General features: G+C 51.5%; 8 protein-coding genes and 1 non-coding gene across 9 annotated transcripts; 6 read left to right on the forward strand and 3 right to left on the reverse strand.

Moving 5' to 3' along the window:
• Window positions 1-70: 70 nt before the first annotated feature.
• Window positions 71-2,257, reverse strand: CC1G_00526 (hypothetical protein; the record flags this gene model as incomplete). Its single annotated transcript, XM_001829295.1, has 9 exons — window positions 71-270; window positions 326-414; window positions 468-804; window positions 865-1,016; window positions 1,074-1,311; window positions 1,371-1,521; window positions 1,581-1,639; window positions 1,693-1,876; window positions 1,937-2,257. 9 exons carry the CDS (start codon window positions 2,255-2,257, stop codon window positions 71-73), a joined length of 1,731 nt encoding a protein of 576 aa, XP_001829347.1.
• A 383-nt stretch (window positions 2,258-2,640) lies between these two features.
• On the reverse strand, window positions 2,641-4,640 carry CC1G_00527 (t-complex protein 1; the record flags this gene model as incomplete). The annotated part of the gene is made up of 6 exons (XM_001829296.2): window positions 2,641-2,774; window positions 2,833-3,177; window positions 3,232-4,027; window positions 4,086-4,138; window positions 4,191-4,577; window positions 4,632-4,640. The coding sequence occupies 6 exons, from the start codon at window positions 4,638-4,640 to the stop codon at window positions 2,691-2,693; spliced, it is 1,674 nt and encodes a 557-aa protein (XP_001829348.1). The 3' UTR covers window positions 2,641-2,690.
• A 223-nt stretch (window positions 4,641-4,863) lies between these two features.
• Window positions 4,864-9,385, forward strand: CC1G_00528 (DNA repair protein RAD5; the record flags this gene model as incomplete). The annotated part of the gene is made up of 21 exons (XM_001829297.2): window positions 4,864-5,632; window positions 5,679-5,735; window positions 5,784-5,964; window positions 6,020-6,259; window positions 6,311-6,472; window positions 6,522-6,668; window positions 6,718-6,725; window positions 6,787-6,789; window positions 6,840-7,247; window positions 7,297-7,450; window positions 7,507-7,554; window positions 7,613-7,754; window positions 7,811-7,956; window positions 8,012-8,278; window positions 8,332-8,422; window positions 8,479-8,620; window positions 8,676-8,905; window positions 8,959-8,985; window positions 9,037-9,073; window positions 9,124-9,182; window positions 9,236-9,385. 21 exons carry the CDS (start codon window positions 4,864-4,866, stop codon window positions 9,383-9,385), a joined length of 3,468 nt encoding a protein of 1,155 aa, XP_001829349.2.
• A 285-nt stretch (window positions 9,386-9,670) lies between these two features.
• CC1G_00529 (hypothetical protein) lies at window positions 9,671-11,552 on the forward strand (the record flags this gene model as incomplete). The annotated part of the gene is made up of 6 exons (XM_001829298.2): window positions 9,671-9,741; window positions 9,794-10,102; window positions 10,152-10,206; window positions 10,257-10,338; window positions 10,392-11,443; window positions 11,502-11,552. 6 exons carry the CDS (start codon window positions 9,671-9,673, stop codon window positions 11,550-11,552), a joined length of 1,620 nt encoding a protein of 539 aa, XP_001829350.2.
• Window positions 11,553-11,855: 303 nt separating this feature from the next.
• On the reverse strand, window positions 11,856-13,141 carry CC1G_00530 (hypothetical protein; the record flags this gene model as incomplete). The annotated part of the gene is made up of 4 exons (XM_001829299.1): window positions 11,856-12,083; window positions 12,142-12,212; window positions 12,276-12,616; window positions 12,681-13,141. The coding sequence occupies 4 exons, from the start codon at window positions 13,139-13,141 to the stop codon at window positions 11,856-11,858; spliced, it is 1,101 nt and encodes a 366-aa protein (XP_001829351.1).
• Window positions 13,142-13,264: 123 nt separating this feature from the next.
• CC1G_20012 lies at window positions 13,265-13,347 on the forward strand. The gene has a single exon. It is a non-coding gene; the product is annotated as a tRNA-Cys (tRNA).
• A 223-nt stretch (window positions 13,348-13,570) lies between these two features.
• On the forward strand, window positions 13,571-14,972 carry CC1G_00531 (hypothetical protein; the record flags this gene model as incomplete). Its single annotated transcript, XM_001829300.2, has 4 exons — window positions 13,571-13,759; window positions 13,818-13,881; window positions 13,935-14,083; window positions 14,139-14,972. 4 exons carry the CDS (start codon window positions 13,571-13,573, stop codon window positions 14,970-14,972), a joined length of 1,236 nt encoding a protein of 411 aa, XP_001829352.2.
• Window positions 14,973-15,174: 202 nt separating this feature from the next.
• CC1G_00532 (hypothetical protein) lies at window positions 15,175-16,933 on the forward strand (the record flags this gene model as incomplete). Its single annotated transcript, XM_001829301.1, has 3 exons — window positions 15,175-15,635; window positions 15,685-15,718; window positions 15,773-16,933. 3 exons carry the CDS (start codon window positions 15,175-15,177, stop codon window positions 16,931-16,933), a joined length of 1,656 nt encoding a protein of 551 aa, XP_001829353.1.
• Window positions 16,934-17,136: 203 nt separating this feature from the next.
• CC1G_00533 (hypothetical protein) lies at window positions 17,137-18,501 on the forward strand (the record flags this gene model as incomplete). The annotated part of the gene is made up of 2 exons (XM_001829302.2): window positions 17,137-18,229; window positions 18,284-18,501. The coding sequence occupies 2 exons, from the start codon at window positions 17,137-17,139 to the stop codon at window positions 18,499-18,501; spliced, it is 1,311 nt and encodes a 436-aa protein (XP_001829354.2).
• Between the last annotated feature and the right edge of the window lie 510 nt (window positions 18,502-19,011).

The following is a 19,011-nucleotide window of genomic DNA, read 5'->3' on the forward strand; positions in this document are numbered from 1 at the left end:
GTTTTGTTGGGCACCAGACCCCATACAGGACGTCAAGCATCGTAAAGGACATGCAGAGGAACACAAGGAACTAGTATGCGAATCGGAAGTCGAGGCGCTTGTTACCTACATCCTTCGTGGTCTCGATGTACTCGGCGCGCTGTTTCTCGTCCCATGAGTTCCAGATCTTCTCGCGCCTGTGGTTGAGATATTTGTAGAAGAAGTGGGTAAGGATGTAAAGGGTGATGTTCATGCAGCAAATGGCGATCAGTTGACGGTTTCCTCGTTTGTCTGTTGGAACGACGGTCAGCTGTCATAGATGCGGTGAAATAGAAGGTACACGTACAGAGAGGAGCGTCGTCCTTTCGGTAGATGTTGGCGTAGACGATGGCGCCGGTTTGGACAAACATGTTGTAGAGCGAGGCGGAGACGGTGCTATTGGAAAGCAAGTCAGAGTGCATCTCTCGAGGCAGTGACTATAGACTTACCGAGTCCTGACACTGTACGAGTTGCGTGAAGCCCAAGCCACTTGGATGGGGTGGACGTATGGGAAACCAGTGACCAGTGTGACTACGGCAAAGTAGACCCATTGGGATGTCGATTTGTCAAAGGTGTAAAGGGCAACGAGGAGGGGCAAAGCCCAGACTTGGAGGATGATCGTAGCAGACACTCGGCTGTTGACGACTTCGCTGAAGTAGGCGGTGAAGATGAGCATAGCGGCACCGATGACGACGGATGGGATGGTAAGGAGATTGGTTTCGGTGACGTTGAAGCCGAGGTTACGCAAGGAGAGGGTGAGGTAGATTTGAGGGGGACCGACGGGCACTGAAGTGAAAGACAATTGTTGAATGACAGGGTATGGCAGGGAAAATAGATAACACTTACTCATATGAACGAGGCCAAGTGCGTAGACAGGCCACAGTCGCCAGTCGCAGATGGCTTCCCAGATCATCTTGACGGAAAGACCCTCTCGGTTGTGCATGTCCGACTTGGAGGGATCGTCTCGAAGAACACGGTTGACCATGATGACCTCCTCTCTGATGGAGGATTCAGGACATGAGCAAGGGAAATCGGTGTGAGAAAACAAGACTAACCTTTCGGTGAACCAACCCTTGGGACGGAACCAAGTCTTGGTTTCAGTAGGACCGGGAGGCATGAGGAAGAAGGACGCAACCCCAACAAGAAGAGTCATGATACCCTCCAGCAAGAAGAGGTATCGCCAACCCTCTTTGCCACCAATACCACGCATGCGGAGAATACCAGTGCCGAGGAAAGCACTGATAATGTCAGCAGCATAATTAGAGATCCAGAAGTAGGCCATGCGGATAGGGACTATACAAGAGGAGTTGAAGTCAGTCTTGGAAGAGATAACTGGGAGGGGTGTAACTCACGTTCTCGCTTAGTGTAAAAGTAGGAGAGGTAGAGGACCACATCGGGGATGAAGCCACCTTGCATGAAACCGAGCAAGAATCGGCAAGCCAGGAACGACTTCCTTCCACTCAGCCAAAACTGGGCCAATGACACAGTGCTCCACGCAACCATCTAGAGACGCGCGGTCAGCCATGTCTTGGGGTGTCAATTACGACCGCGAAAATACTAACTTGGCAAGGAATCCATACATCAGGGCCGATACGTTTGGAGATAAGTTGGGAAGGAAGTTCTATAATTAAACGTGAGAAGGAGGAAATGGCAAAAAGATAAGACAGGACTTACCCGCAAGTAAGAAAGACAACCGGAAAAGAGTGTTGCCCAAATTGAAGTCGTTAGTCGTGAGGTTGAGGTCGTCGAGGAAATTATCAGCGTTGGCTTGGGAGATGTTGCTCCGGTCGATGTCGAGGGAGAAGAACATAACACAGGCCCAGATCATAATGCGGAGGTCCACTTTTCGGACAACTTTCTGTAGGGGCAAGGGTCAGATCATGAATGCACTGGAGGTAATATGAATAGGGGCGCTCACATTTTCTTCGCGCCATGTCCACCGGGCGTCGGGGTCGAAACGGTGACTATTTTCGTACTGAGGTGGTGGGCGATAGGCCTCAAGGGTCGTAGGGTCGTCAAAGACAGACGGTTGGGTAGCGATAGCATCGAGTTCCACGCGAGGTGCCTTCCGGAACATGTTCGCGAAAGGGTTACCCTGTCGTTCGGGCAGGGGTGCCCCCAGAGGGGCCACCTTGAAGTCTTTGACAGAGTAAGCATCTGTCTTCGCAGAGAACTTCTCGTCAGTCGACGAGGAGTCGTCCCTGGTGGGCTTGACGTCGCGAAGGAGAGCTGTCGACATAGTAAGAGAGGTGGGAAGGCGACACTGAGGACTTCATGCCTCTAGTGGAGCTATTTATCCAGAAGGTCCCCGTCTATGTTATGAAAATCAAAGTATTCACAGTCAAGTCATGATGGCGAAGCAGACCAGTGACATTACGTTGTGCCTGTACAAGATTGCGCGATTTGCTGACGCGTTGAGCTCACCTTCCTTTTTTGGTCTGGAAGTTGCCATCTCAGGGTTAGTTCGCGCGTTTTTTGGTGGCGAGCACGCACCTCAACAGGTACAGATAACACCCTTTTCTGGCATAGTTTATCAAAAGGGCGGCTCCGACTGGCGGTTCCTTCAGGTTCCCGTTTGAAGCTTCTCTCAAATTCAAAATCAAGAGCGCCAGGTTAATGAATACCCAATCTAGCATTAGAATGATTTACTGAAACTTCTAGTACACTTTGCTTTATCGACGACCCGGCATGCCTCGCCCCCTGCCTCTCAAGGCCCGCTGCGCGGTGCCAGGTGGTGCCTTGGGTCCCGCGTTTGGCTGCAATGAAAGTTTGATAATCAGTGCCAGTATGACGAGTGGAGTTGAATGCACCCACCGCCTCGCTTTGGGGACTTTTGATTGTCTCATCCACGCTCAGGATCAAGCAGGCGGCCTCCGAAGCGCTGCTGATGGCATTGATTTTGACAAGACTTGGTTCCCAAACGAAAGCCTCCATGTTATCCCGAATACCGGACGGGCCATCCACGTCAACACCAAACCACTTGCCATCGGTCGCGTGCTTCATTCTCAATTTATTGAGGATATCAGTCGAATCGAGGCCGGCATTATCACAAATTTGTCGGGGGATGGTCTCCAGTGCCTTTGCAAAAGCGGCTAGGATCAATTGCAACTTGCCGGGGATCGTGAGGGCATGCTTGCGAATGTAAGCCGAAAGTTCCATCTGTCCGGAAATCAGAATCCAATTTCCTCGAAAAGGCAGAGGGCTCGAACTCACTTCAATAGCTCCACCTCCCGCAACTACTTCCCCGTTCTTGATGGCACGCTTCACGACCATGAGTGCATCGTGAAGACTCCTCTCCACTTCCTCAATGAACTGCTCCGCACCACCACGCAAAATCAAAGTGCAGGTCTTCGCTTTGGGGCAGCCCTCGAAAATGTTGTACCTTTCACCTCCGATCTGTCGCTCCTCGAAGACGCCGCAAGTGCCCAGATGCTCTCGGGTGATATCCGAGCAAGTGGATTGAATAGAACCACCAGTCGCCTGAACAACCCTGCGGAGGTCACCTGCCGCGACGCGTCCAGCACAGAAGATATCCCGGTCCGCGAACCATTGGGTAGCAAGATCTCCAATCGGCAATTTGCTGAGGACGACCTTGGCTCCCGTCTTCTCAATTGCTTGCAACTTGCGGTAGATGATCTCCCACTCCGCATCAACGATTGCCTGGTAGTCGGAAACGTGCTCCACTCTGACTTCAGCATTGTCCTTCTCGGCTTTGAGTTCGAGCTCGACGTTCAAGCAAAGGATAAGAGGATCGCGGAAGTACTTGGGTTGCTGTTCGGCACCGGCGTAGGTGAATGTCTTCTTGAAAGAAACACCCTTGATGAGGAGGGAATCCTGCATTCCACCTCCGGGCACCTTTTTTACTCCAATCAACGACTCGTCGAGATCATCAGGATCGAGGCATTCGATAGCCTCGACAACCATGTTGGAGAAGAAAGGTTTTTCTGAGTGGATGAGCTTTGATGACATAGAAGTAGAGGCGCATTTGAGGAGGAGGGATCGGAATTTCCTGTGGGCAGATAAGATACTGAGCCTTGGGACATTTCCGTAAGTACAACGACACGCACTCTGGGTCGGACTTGTCGACAGAGACTTGCAGCTCTTTGATTCTGTCAATCGCCTGGAATAAGGTTAATATTATCGCCTCGTGATCGCAAGAAAATCGCGCATACGAGTTTTGTTGCCTGTCTGAAGCCCTTCATGATAATATGCGGGCTGACGCCATCCTCAATGAAGCCCCGGACCTCCTTCAAGAATTGGGCAGCCAATAAAACGACACTAGTGGTTCCGTCGCCGACTTCAGCGTCTTGTGCGCGAGCGATGTCGACCAGAGTCCGCGCAGCAGGATGTACGATATCGAGAAGTTTCAGGATAGTTGCACCGTCATTGGTAATCTGGGCTTCTCCACGTTCGTTGACAATAAGCTTGTCCATTCCTCTAGGGCCCAGGGTTGTTGCAAGAGTTTGTGCGATCGCAAGACATGCTGAAATGTTGGAGAGCAATTGGGGGTTTCCCTGCGATGTGTCGGTTCCTTCTCGCAGAAGGACCACAGTCGGTTGCTGATGATCACAGGTTAATCAAACGTTCTCTGAACACGACATACAATGACCCACCATTGGCATTCCGCGCTGCATTTTGAAAAAAGGAGATCAGAGAAGAAAAACGAGCGCGAACAGGGAATCTCTCTGTTCAAAATGGCGGTCAAGCTTTCGACTGCGATTGCTTCCTCAGCCGCCGCGGCGTTTCCCACGATTTTACGCAGACGCGTTTTTGGAAGGCGCGTCGATATAGCAGTGACTCAACATCCATCTCGACGCGTCTATTCGTCTGTTTTCACTATCCACGATGAGCTCAAGCGCTATCCCAAACGATCCACCGCCAGGGACGTTCTTTGCGAGCTCCGAAGATGAAGAAGAGGACAAGTCAATGGCCGTGGACGCAAGTGAATCAGAGCCAGCGCCCTCACCGCTACCGTCAACTCCAGGTCCAGAGACATCTTCGAGAGGATCTTCACCCGCGGAGGAGAAATTATTCCTAGACGCCGACGATGATGATGACGACTATCTCATGCAGACGGATGAACCCCCGCCAGTCGACGTGACAGCAGGCTCCAAGCGCCCTGCAGCAGACGCCGATGATGACGCCGAAATACAGTTTATGGGTCACAATCGTTCGTCTCCTCCACCTCAAATCAAAGCCAGTCGAGAACCTTCTGTAATACCTGCTCCCGGACCTTCTCGTCGCTCAACTCCCCCGCCTAACAAGAAACGGAAGGCCTCAGAGTCTGTCCCTCCTGCATCACAATCCACCTCCCATGCCGACTTCAAACCTACATATCTAGGAGAGGTCATCATTCCCAATGCTTGGAGTAACGTCTCTGGAAAAGGATACATCAAAGTCAATGATTCGTTTGCTCTCAAACGCGACGTGGAGCAAGACGAGGACTATAAAACCAACTCGTCCAAGACCAAGTCTTCGGCGGCAAGTAAACCGAAGAAAGGCGATGGCAAGAAACAAATGACGCTTTCCGCTATGATGAAACCACAGCCGCCTAAGAACTTGAAGAGAAAGAAGGCCGATACCATCGTCCGGCTAGTTAACACGAAAGGTTATGGTAAGTTCAGTCACGAGAGACCTTTCCTAGATCTCACTGCTGGCAGAATTCGGTCGCCTTCCAACGGACTGCTCCTGGTGGATATACAAGCTATTGGAGCTAGGTGAGCACAGCTGCATTCAGTAGAAGCATTCATCCTAACACCCGCTAGGCCTCGTTGAGATTCGAGGCGTCATGACCGACTGTCCTGACAGGCTGTCGACTGGAGTTGGTCTCATTATCACCTTGCGATTCTACATCCTTCGTGCGGCATTCACTAGGCCAAGTACTTCCATTGACGATGATACGCCGACGACCATGTTCAATGAAGGACAAGAGACTCAGGAAGAGACGTGTGTTCCTTCATGTCTGTGAACACTCAACCTCCAGACTCAACAAACCTCACAGTGAACTACGAGAGCGCAAGAGCGCGATTGTCCGACTCTTTGAAGTCCTTGGTCTTCGCCCTCAAGCTGGAGCCAACTTCAAAGGGAAACAGTCGAATGAAACTCTTACCCATGAAACTTTGAAAAAGATGGCGTCCCGTCCTGCCAAGAAAGTCAAAGAAATCGTCGGTGACGGTGAAGAAATCGAGGTTGAGGACACAGAAGAGTTGTCCAAGAACGATATCGATGCCATTTACAAGAGGTATGTCCTTGACCGGCACAGCCCACATTCCCTCTCACCGATGATCATTAGGGCCCAGCACCACGACAAGACTATGGGGATGATGGAACCAGCGGAGAGCTTTGCCATGACCCTACGACCTTATCAGAAGCAAGCCCTCCGGTGGATGTATTCTTTGGAAACTGGGGCAATGGACGCTCGAGAGGCGACCTCAATGCATCCGCTGTGGAGTCAGTGAGTGACAATTGTCTACTGGTGCGTCAATCACTTACATGTTATCCAGATACTCTTTCCCGCATGACCCTACAGGGGACGGCGACATCATCGATTTGACGGACGACGACAAGCCTTTCTACTTCAACCCGTACTCGGGAGAGTTGAGCTTGGAATTCCCTAAATCTGAGAGGAGATGTCGCGGGGGTATCCTTGCGTAAGTCCTTTCTTCGTGCCCGTACATAAAGTGCTAACCTTTCTTTCAGAGACGGTAGTACTTCACTAGCTCTTTTTCAGTTGCTGAATTTCTCACACACGTTCCTGTTCCTTGACAGAAAGTCAGTCTGGCCTTTTTTCATGCGACGCTGTACTGACCACTTTATTACAGTGGGAATGGGTAAAACCATCATGTTGTCCTCCCTCATCCAAACCAGCCTCGCAACGGAAGACGATCTCAAGACTTCAGAAACCGCCAGGAGGAATCCCAAACAGCTCAAACTTAACAGCGCGTTCAAGGCCGTCTCCCGTACTGCCCCTTCAAAACCGCCCTCAGCAACGCTCATTGTCGCACCTACGTCTCTTCTTGCGCAGTGGGCGGAAGAGTTGCAGAGGTCTAGTAAACCTGGGACCATGAAAATTGTCGTCTGGCATGGAAATAATCGGTTGGATCTAGATGGTCTTGTGGATGACGATGAAGGCGAGGAGAATAAGCCAATCAGGGTTGTTATCACATCCTACGGCGTGCTGGCGTCGGAGCACGCAAGGTCCGAGAAGTACAAGTCTCCTGTGTTCGAGAGTGGGTGATACTGTCGTGTCTTGCATTCCTATGCTTACTGTCAGGACAGTTGAATGGCTTAGGGTTGTTCTTGATGAAGCCCATGCTTGCAAGTCTAGGACAAGCAAGACCGCGAAAGCGGTCTACGCTCTTCAAGCTCGGAGGAGATGGGCTGTGACGGGAACACCCATCATTAACCGACTGGAAGACTTGTTCTCCCTACTGTGAGTTGTCCATCCTTGTGCTTTAGATGCAGCCGCTTATCCTACGTTTCCCTCAGTAAATTCCTCGACTTCAAGCCTTGGTCCGACTTCGCCTTCTTCCGCTCGTCAGTACAGATGATCTTATTTTGCTTAAAGGAATCGGGACTCATTGAATGATAACAGGTTCATCACCCTTCCATTCCTCGCTCGAGATCCCAAGGCCATAGAAATTGTGCAGGTCATCCTAGAGAGCATCCTCCTACGACGAGAGAAGACCATGCGCGATGCGGATGGAAAGAGAATCGTTGAGCTGCCGCCCAAAGAGGTATGTAGGACGCCCTACCCTTTCATTCCTCCGTTGCTCATGTTATCAAATGATAGGAAACATTCGAAAATCTCGAGTTTTCGCCTTTGGAAAGGAAGATCTATGATTCTATATACACCACTGCCAAACGGAACTTTGAACAGTTGGACGCCAAAGGGCTGATTGGAAAGAACTATACCCATATCCTTGCCATGCTCATGAAGTCAGTACAAACAACCATCGCCTCTGGCGACTACTCATGACATTCATTCTTTTAGGCTTCGCCGAGCGGTGCTTCATCCAAAATTGGTCATCACCCAAGATGTGGAGAGGGCGCTTTCTCCAGACGGGGACGGTGCAGTCGACGTTAATGACCTGCTCAGTCGTTTCGCCGATGCGGGAAGTAGTAGTGGCTCGGCCTCACCCAACACCGCCTTTGCGGAGCAGGTATTAGCGAACCTGTCGAAGGAGGAAGTCACGGAGTGTCCTATTTGCTTTGGTGAGGTCGAATACCCCATGTTCGTGCCGGACTGCATGCATCAATTGTGAGTGGATTGAGACGATGACACGGTACCGAGCTGACGATATTGTATGGCAGCTGTAAGGAATGCATTACTTCACATATTGGGATCTGTGAAGAGAAAGGACAAAGTCCTACATGCCCCTCATGCGGTCAAGGACCCTTGAAGGTAACCCGTCCCTGCCTCCTTTGTCTACAGCCAACTCTGACATTTGAGGATTACAGAGTAGCGACCTCGTTGAGATAGTGCGGAACAAAAAGGACGGGAACCAGCCTCCCAACTCACAGGACCCCGAACCTGAAATAGTCCTTCGTCGGAATGATTTCCAGTCTTCCACCAAGCTCGACGCTTTGGTTCAGAATCTCCGTAGGCTTATGCTTTTATCTGCTCCTTATTCGTGGTTTTACTGAGATCTTTGAAGGGCGCCTTCGTGACCAAGACCCCTGCTTCAGAGCTGTGGTATTTTCCCAATTCACGTCGTTCTTGGATCTCATCCAGGTGGTGTTGACCCGGGAGCGGTTTGAACATTATCGCTTCGACGGGACCATGGATGTCAAGAAACGAGGAGCCGCCATTAGTGACTTCAAAGCTCCCTCCAGAAAGCCGAAGATTTTGGTGGTCAGTTTGAAGGCGGGTGGTGTAGGATTGAATGTGAGTGGGATTCTCTTTCGAAGGGCCTAACCGTATTGACAAGTTTCCCGTAGTTGACTGCGGCTAACCACGTGTTCATGGTAACTTTCTAACGCCCCTTGGTGCTATCCCAATGCTTATCCGAAACACAGATGGATTGTTGGTGGAATGCTGCAACGGAGAACCAAGGTACGAAAGGCTTTTGCCAACGGCTTCAGAGTTGCTGACTTGCTTGCTAGCGATTGATCGTGTCCATAGAATTGGTCAGGAGAAGACTGTCTATGTGAAGCATTTTGTTGTGAGTTACTCACTATTTCCTCGGGGCCTGAGCTGTTTACTAGCCCAACCCAGATCTCGAACACCATTGAGGGCCGGATTCTTCAAATTCAGAAGCGAAAGACTGCCATCGTGAATGAAGCATTCAAAGGAACGCAGGGTGGCAAAGGAAAGGCGGATCCTGAGAGTATACAAAATCTTAAAATCATGTTTGGAACGGATTAATTTGCTATATCTCGCTTATGCTGTATCTACTTGGACTATTCACCTGGGTTTCCTCTCGACGACGCGTCTAAAATTTGAATCCCCTATCCTGCTGTCACACGTGACGTCAGTGCGTGTTTTTGGAAGGAGTGAGCTTGGCACGCAGTGCAAATCCAAGTCAAACTTGGGAATTGGCCTTGTTCACGTTTAATTGTGGTCACAGTGGCCCCCTTATCTGCTCTTCGCCTTTTACGGCGGGTGCCTCGTTTCTACACCCCACCCCGTCAACTTCGACTCCCTGTCCCAATGGCTCCCAAGAGTAAAACCGGTTTCTACGCTGTCAAGTCTGGACGGGTGCCGGGTGTATATTCCACCTGGTGAGTTCATTTGGAATGTGACATCGGCAACAGACTGAGAGGTTCTGATCAGGACAGAATGTGAGAACCAGGTGAAAGGATTCGCTGGGGCTCAGTACAAAAAGTTCAACACGCACGACGAGGCGACCAGTTTCGTAGCTGGAGAGGCCGTATCCGCCCCAGCAGCGACTTCCAGCAAACCACCCTCATCGAGCGGCTCTTCAGGTGACAAGGGAAAGAAGAGGGGAGCCTCGTTGATGCTGACTGGCGTCGAGGACGAGTCGGAATGGCTTGTTGTCTATACCGACGGGGCGAGCAAAGGGAATGGGCAGCCTGGCTCTGTTGCTGGCATTGGAGTCTGGTGGGGTCATGATGATCCTAGGTGCGCTCATTGCTCTCGTTTCCGTCTTCATGGTCTAACGGGATGTTAGGAATATTGCAGAACGATGTCCCGGGGACCAAACTAACAATCGGGCAGAGCTGCTCGTAAGTCTTTTCTTTGTCGAAGGCCACGAGGGTCTAACGCAACGCAATAGGCGATTCTCCGAGTGCTGGAGACGGCACCTATTAGCAAGACACCATTGTTGATCAAGTCGGATTCTCAGTATTCCATGAACTGTGGGCGCCTGTATGCCTCTCTATCAGTGAATGTTGTGTTGACTCTGGGACAGGTTTACAGGTTTGGCTGCCGGGTTGGGTTAAACGAGGCTGGAAGAACGCAAAGGGCGAACCTGTCAAAAACGCGCCTATTATTCGCCTAATATCAGCTCACCTCGACCGCCGTGCTCAGCTTGGGCAAAAGGTTCGCATGGTTTACGTCGAAGGCCATAGCGGGAATGTTGGAAATGACGGTGCCGATGCTCAAGCCAACGCTGGATGTCTTCTTCCGCCTACGGAAGAACGGGATTGGGATGCCGAAGAGAAAGAATTGAGGGCGACGATGGCGTCGCACGTTCCTTCAACTACCGTTGTTGCTGAGGGCAACGTTCTGGAGGTTGCTCCAGACCCATTCACAGCTGCCCCACAGAAACGACCGAGGATTAAGTCGCCTCAACCCGTTTCTGAAGGTTCTTCATCTAGACCTGTCATCCAGGATGTAGCGCCTCCCGAGTCGCCTGCTAAGGCGAATCGTCTGGCTGCCATTAATGATGCCTTGAAGGACCAACATGTCCGCCCGCAGGTTCCTCGATCCCCGTCAAAGGGATATACGAGAGGAGGATCAACGGCTGTCTCGTCGAGCAATACAACCACAGCAGACTCCCCTGAAAAACGGAATCGTATAGCCGCCATTCAAAGCGCTCTCGCCGGCGCGAGCTCCGACACCCCACCTCAAGGATCTTCAGGAGGGGCCAAGTCAGTGGCCGCTCCTGAATCGCCTTCTAAAAGCCGCCTGGCAGCTATCCAAGACGCCTTTGCTTCACCTGTAAGGCCGGCATCGTCACATGTGAGCCCTTCGAAACCTCGCTTCAAGCCACCATCATCAGCAGCCCCCACTAGTCAAAGGTCGTTGAGCACAATCGCTGACGAATCCCAGCCGAGGAGCCCTGCCCCGCCGAATAGTGTCGCATCCCCAACCCCTCGCAATCCCGCAAAGCAGGGGTCTGGTTCAACTCCGTCTATGACAGTATATCCTTCACCTGTTAAGTCTCCTCTGAGGGTACTCTACGTGTCTCCTTTATTGATACCTGGGAAGGATAAACCACCGCCTCAGATCGACTTTGAGGTAAGCAGCGATGTACAGAACAAAACTTGACCGATTTCCTGATCACTGCGCTCCTCAGGACTATGCCGACTGCTTTGACGATGAGTTTGCGAAAGACCTGGACGATTGAAGGCGACGTGCCGAGCGAGCAGCCTGAAAACACTCGCGATAATCACACATCTCAATTCCCTCGTACGTCAAGCCAATTGCACTGAAATACTCTCCTGCACTCTCGCAGGCCTCCTCTCCACGGACTCATCGCGCACCCGGCTTTTCGGTCTACGTACATGGATCTTCCCATCTACATCTATTTATTGGAAAGCAAAACCTCAGTCCCCCGGTTGGACTGGTTGAATCGATTGACTTGGAAATGTAATCTCATTTCAAACAATTGCAAGTGGTCAAGACAAAGGGGCGTAGATAATCAATATATCTAATCCTCCAATTCTACGTTCCGATATTTGACATGGCCCCCTTCACGTAGACACTCTCGTTGGCAAAGCCGCAGGTACTTTTTCTCCTTGGACGGACTCTGTGACAACACTGGTTTGAGCTGCTGAACGATCTTGCTTTTAGAGGCATCAAAGTTGTCGATACTGGAGTGGTAAAAGATATCGATTGTCGTTAGGTGTTTGAGCTTCTTGAGTTCGGTGATCATGCCCTGGTGGTCATGTCGGTTAGATTCGTCGAATTGAAGAGGAATTGGCTATGATGCCTACATCGATATCCGAAGAGTCACGGTTGTAGTAGACTTCCACTGTTCGTAAATTGGGCGCGGCCTTCACCAAACCTGTGAGGAGTAGCGGGAATCAATGAAAAGGAGTAGTACAACGCGAAGTTGAATCACACTTACGTTTCGTGAGGCTAGCATCAAGGCCGAATCCCCTAACCTCCTCGACCTTCGGACAGTCTCGCTTGATCACCGTAATGAGTTTGCTCCCATCGTCTCTGATGCACTGTACAGAGCGGACTTCGGGACAGGTCTTGAGGAGTTCGTGACAGTACCCCGGTATGATCAGAGTACGAATTGTAGGTAAAGAGACGCCCTCGAATCCGGCCTTAATATGGGAAGTCATCTGAGTATGAGCGTGTAGAACGTGGATAGTGTGTACGTTCGGCATGGCCTTCAAACATTTGGTGAAGGTTGGAAGGACCATGTCGGACTTGTAACGCGTCAGAATGACATTTACGTATCTAGAAGGGAAGAATCGGACATGAGGTCCACTGTGGCACCAAGAATGGGCGACTAAGTACTCACCGAACCATGTCCAATAAATCGGGATTCTCGAGGAGCCCGTTGCATTTCCTAGTGAGACTTTCCCCAGCGTGTCTGAAGAACTGCTCCTTACCCCGAGCCTCCACACAAACCTCCAGCCTTTCCCACAGAATAGGCAAGAAGAGCCTTCTGTATGCCACACATGTCTGTGACAGTGCTCGGAGAGTGTCAGGGCGGACGAGGTAGGATACAGGGAGGATGGGTTCCCTGGCCTGGTATCTTGCAGTACCATCCACGGCGGAGGTCAAAGGTCCCACTTCAGGATAGTAAGACAAGACTTCCGAGATGAGCTCGTCTGGTAGTCTGCAGAACCCGGCATTGGCATTTTGCGGACTTTCCTTTCGTCCCCATTTACTCAGAGGGAGAACAGGAAGGTCGTGGGACGGCAGGGGTGGTTGAGTTGGCGGCGGTTTTCCAGTTTTCTGCTTCTTCTTTGGTGGCATGGTGGTGGTCGACAACAGAGAGTCACGAGTGGCGTGCACTTTGTTACCTGGAAACGGGCGCTAAATGCAGTTACGTGCGGCGGTGGCTCGATCGCAGGTGTCCGTGCATTCTCTGTTCATAAGGTCTCCATAGCTAAGTGGTATAGCGTGCGATTGCAATGGTTGCTATTATCGCGAGGTCCCGTGTTCGAACCACGGTGGGGACTTCCTTTTTGACGAATCAACACCCTAATGTGTGTTCATGAAATTCCGTTTGTGGTCCAAGGCCCGAATTCGGTTCGGCTAGAGCCTCGTTCGAGCTGTCGGTTGGTGGCGAAAGGTTTTCCTTTGGATTGCTGATTTCGTCGTTCTTTCTTCCAACTTTTTTTCTTTTTGCAACTTTGGGATTCTTTGCACTGGGAAAAGCAGAAGCACGTGTCAACATCAGCCATGGCCAGAAACGATACGCCCCACATTCCTACCGCCTTCAACACCTATTTCTCGAGACAAATCCACCCAAGTCGCAGCATGGACACCGAGCTCATTCGGACATGGCAGCTCATCAGCGAGCTCAGCGAGCAGCTGACGTACAACCAGAAGATGGCACATAGTCTGCAGTCACAGGCTGGTTTGCTCAAGGTACGGCTGCTCTGCCAAGTCTCGCGAAAGTAGCGCGCTCATACGCAACTCGTCGCAGGAGGAGGCCCACCACACAAGTCAGGGATTTACGTTGCGGAGATACAACACGGACATTTCCAAAGGTACGAGATTGTTTTCTTTCGGAAATAGGCCAATTATTGACCTCGTGTGACAGAGGTCTTTGAGTCTGAACTGGAACGCACGAATGCCCAAATTATCATCGAAAACCAGACGTTACAGCATGAAAACAAGCAGCTGAGCATGCTCTTGAAGGAATATGAAACGACGCTGGAGACTATCATGAACAAATTCAGGACACACGCAGTGCGTTCCCCTTCGACGCTAGTCTTCCACTACCTCTGACCCAGTCCACTTGCAGCTTGCAGCTCAGCAACACGAATTGACCCTAACGCGCCACTATGAAAGCCTACTCCTCGCTCGGGACTCTCATTCACTTTCCACAGACTTGACTTCGTCGACGAGCATAATGCAATCCTTGCAGAGGTTAGCGCACCATCTCCGCGCGCTCCTCCGAACGATGGCAGGAGAGGACCCAGAAGAAGCAGACTTTCACATGATGGATCCAGACTACGACGGCTCAGGGATTGACTTGAAGGAGCTGGAGTCCCTTATCGACGCGCTTGACGAGAGAGGTGCGCCCGGATACGCAGGCATCGAGGGGAGGCAAGATTGGGCACTGGAGCGGGAAGCTGAAATCGCACGACTCGAACAGGAGAACGAGGAACTGCGACGATTACTAGAAATCGACCAGAAGACCATGGAGGAGAAGGGCATCACACTGGATTTGGAGCGATTCGAGAGCGGGAGGACCATCCTCTCTAGGCGGCCACCACCTGAAGACTTCCACCAACGACCACAGTACTGGGAGTCACCAAACCCTCAGCAGCAGTTACAGCATTTACAGCAGCAGCAGCAACAAGGCGGCCAACTCCAGAGGCCGCTTGATTTGCAACAGCAGGGGATGCGCGCCGGTGGGCCCCAAGCTCGCAGGCCAGGAATCTTCGGAGGTGGTCAGCAACCTCCGCCGCGACCACCTTTTAATGGGGCGGGCAGGGGCGTGTCTATGGCTCTTGGCCCACCACCCAACAATGCAGCGCCTATGTGGTCAAACCAGTTGTCCTCTCCAGCACCTCCTCTCGTCGAACGCTCATGGCAGCCGCCGACAGGTTCCAATTTCGAGATGGCTCGCTAGACATATATCCCTAATCCTATACCCTCCTTCGCTTTGCTATCTTGGTTTTGTCCCCGTACATTATTCTGTATTCCTTTATTGCTTGGGCTATCTTGTTGTCACGAATATTCAGTATGGCTTTTGCCGATTACATCACTTTTCCCGGCCCTGTTTGGTTTTCCTGTTTTCGTTCTACCACCATCAGTCCTACACTCACCGCCCCATGTCGTTGCTTGGGCAGCTCCCCGGGGAGCTCTATTCCTCCATTTTCGACTATCTTCCCAAGGAAGTTGTTCAGTGCACAGTGTTATCCTTGACACGAGTATTTCCCAAGGCAGCTATTCCACTTCGATACCTCTACGCTAGCATTCGGGTCAGGAAGCAAGGACAAGAAGTTGCGCTCAATCGACACTTGCGCGAGCTCAAAAGTCGAGAATCAAAGGCGAAGGAGGAAGGGGACACCTCGACCTCAAGCCCTATGGCAATGATTTACGAATTGTCGGTCGAGCTCTGGACTGTGGACGCAGATATACTGGTCAACATCGTTGGGATGCTTCGCACATATCGTCTGAAGTCTTTGACTATCTGGATTGGGCCTAACAACTTTTCTCCAGAACATCTGGAAGAGATGTTTCAGAGGCCGATTGAGAGTCTGGTGTATCTCGGATTGCGGTTTCGACCATAGTAGGTGCCGCCCTTCAATGCCATGTATTGCATACTAATACATATTCAGTGTCAAAAGGGCGACATATTACCAGTTTCTCAAGGTGCGTTTCTTGTGATTTCTTTGGATGGTACAACTTGACCAAATTCAAATTCAGGGTGCCTACTTTGACACGACGATATCAGCACTCGCTCGCTGGCCAGAATCGTCGTTCCCTACGCTTTCCATCGTTCAGGATCCGCTGAAAGCCGACCCAGATATCCCTGTTCCGGGCGGTGGCCAATCATTCGCTCAACCGATTGTCTTCTTCAGACTCGATCCATGCATTTCGGCACTCCTCCAATCCCCGGCCCTTTCAGCATCCTTGAATGCCTTCCGACTCCGCGTTCCCTCTCGCCCTGTTGTTAGGGCCCTTTGCTATCCACCACTGATGAGCGAAAACAGCGACGGAGACCCGGTTTCTACTCCTCACCTCGAGGTCCTTGACCTGTCCACCTCGAACGTTCTGGAAGGAGAAGTGGATCTCATCCTATCTCATTACAAGGACTTGAAGCACCTATTATTGGATGACTGCATCATCCTTCGAGGAGAGCTGGGTGTCGGGGAATGGAGTGCAATGGGAAAGCGATGTGCGATGGCGGGCGCTCGAAGGGCAAAAGAGTGCGAAAAGGCATTGACCGCTTGGTATGAGCGAAGGACAATAGCAGCATTTAGTGGAAGCGATAGCTCGCCGGCTGCTATGCCAGAACAGGCTCGAAGACCGCGCAGAGGCCGCCGCGGATTGGCGACTGCGACGATTTCAATACGCGACGATCCACCAAACCCAGGTCCATCACGCCCTCCGGCAGGGTTGCCCAGAGAAGCCTTACCCAGGTTCAAGATATTACCCCCGATTCCTTCGCTGCGAACCCTCTGTGCGACAACTTCCTCCTCCGTGCATCCCGATGCATACGAGACCATCCGTTCCGAATTTGAAGCTGGGTGGGCGGAGGGCATAGCGCAACTGGCCGTCAGGAGGGCAAGGCTGAGAGAAAGTGCGAAGTTGGGGACAAAAATACTGCGATTCTCAGAGGGAGACACAGTACCGGAGGTGAATGAATGGGAATGGAACGGAATGCTAGCCTATGCAGCTAGTCATGGTTTAGAGTTGGTCGACAAGGCTGATTTAGAGGCATTCGACACATTGGGTTACGGGTCCGGAGATCCCAAAGATATTCCAACTCCTATCCTCTGCCTCGCTGGTGGCGAGGAAAGTGCGCTACACGTCCCAGGCTGCGGGCACTCTGTTGTAGCTGACCTTTGGCCTGTGCAAGGCTGAGCGCCAAATGTTCGATGACGGCATGGTGTCTATGTCTGTTTCTGTAGTGGCTGTGCTATGTTATTCTCTTCCTCTCATTGTCGCGAAGCTCGTGACTGCGCAAGGATGCAGTTCTTCACCTACTCCACAATCAACTGTCGTCTCTTAGATTTTTACTGCCTTGAATCTTAAACCCATCCTACTCAAGTCCTCGTAAACGAGCAATGTCGACGAACGGCTCTGACCCCTCGCAACCCGAGGCGACAAGCTCCAACAATCGATTCCCGATCGCAAAGGCAGCCGCAGTTGGGAGGTTCAAGTCGTTCGCAGGGTCTTTCGTACCAAAGAAGAAGAAAAAGTCGGAGCCATTATTTCCGCCACCCTCATGGAACATTGAAGACTTCAACCCTTCCTCCACGAACTGGACCATACCTTCGCCAGAACCAGCACCACCGCCAGAAATCCAGACAGGGGCTACCACGGATGCCGCTCAACAGGATGCGAACGAGGTGGTAGAGGTCGAGCCAGTCACGTTGGCCAAGAGACTGCGGGCGATGATTGAGTTGCTCCCCATTCCCGGTAGTCTCGTCCCGAGTTCCTCGACGCCTTCGTCGAGCGCAATCACACCCAAGAACGAGTCTCCATCCGAACAGACTGCATCTAACCATGCGGCCACCACTACAACGCCACCCATACCGCCGGATATGGACAAGAACCTTGTTCAGATCCTCTCGGACGAAGAAGTCATGAACGGGGACAACAAAGGCAAAGGCAAAGGTCGACCAGGGGTATGGAATCTGTTGGCAGGACTGCGGAAGAACGACGCGAGCCGACCTGAAGGGGCCGTTTCGCCCATCGAGGAACAGGAGGGTGGTGTCATGATGTACGCTCCCCTGGATCCCAAATCCGATTCTGTGGTGGAACTGGCCCGTACCGAGACCATCAGGTCAACCGATTCATCCACTGTCACAAGTCCCTCTTCCTCCAACCCATCCTTACCTTCACCTGAGCCCGCGGAAATCAAGCTATGGGTTCCGTCGACGACAGAGCTTTCGGTTCTCACAACGTGGTGGGGTTATCGATTGTACCTTCCCCCTCCAGTTATGGCGAAGTTGGGTGCGACGTCTGTGAAGGCTGCTGCCAGGGCTGCTATGATCACGAGTGCTCTGAAGTGGTTGATCGACAAGATACCGATTTTGCTTATTCCTGCGCAGTTCAGGCCTGCGATCAAGATGCTGAAGTCGTTGACTCCATTCGCGGGATATGTTGGGGTGTTCATAGCATGGAGTTGGGATCGGATACGAGCCCTTGATGAAGGTGGGTACCATCGCTTTCTTTGCCTCTGTTCTCGGCCTAACACTTGATGCACAGGTAACGGTGTCGTTTTGACAGCCACCTGGCTGCTACCTGTTGCCCTAATACCGATGGCATGGGACGCTGGTGACATCTTTGGACCCAAACTTCCACCCGAGATCGAAGAAGATATTAAACACGCGGGAGATGATAAAGGAGAGAAAGACGATGGCAAGGATAAGAAGGGTCAAGCGGCGGAGACGAAGCCTTTGAAGAAGTCGCGGTTCGTGTGGTGATCCTTTTTCTCCATATCGCCTTTTGTCACACAGCTGACAACCTTTTGTGATTGCTAGGTTTTAGCTACCTCTTTCCATCTCCACATGCTACGAATTCAGGTCAATATATCGACTTGCCTTTCATGGACCGATTCGGATTGCTATCCGCAGCTGTCTCGAGTATGCCCGTGGTTCTGTCCTCCCTTTCGAAGAGACAAAGGTGACATCAATTCCTTTCAACTGTTTCCTCTCGATTGCGACGTACAGTGCCGCATCTTCTCCCCTTGAAAGCTTTCCCTGGTTCAGGATGCCATTGGCTTCATCTAGATTGCACCTATATAAAGAAGGTACCACACATCACATATCACATCCACCCCCTTCTTTCAATGCAGGCGGAGTAACCATCGTCATGAAAGAGAGGCGAGCGTCATTCCCTTGGGCTGACTCCAACTGCGGCGCTACCAACCATAACGGCTATTCTCTGTGGTTCTCCCAATACTGACGACTGATAGCATAGTCTTCTCATTCTAG

This window comes from Coprinopsis cinerea (assembly GCF_000182895.1).
Source record: "Coprinopsis cinerea okayama7#130 chromosome 1 map unlocalized cont3.1, whole genome shotgun sequence".
Taxonomy (NCBI): Eukaryota; Fungi; Basidiomycota; class Agaricomycetes; order Agaricales; family Psathyrellaceae; genus Coprinopsis; species Coprinopsis cinerea.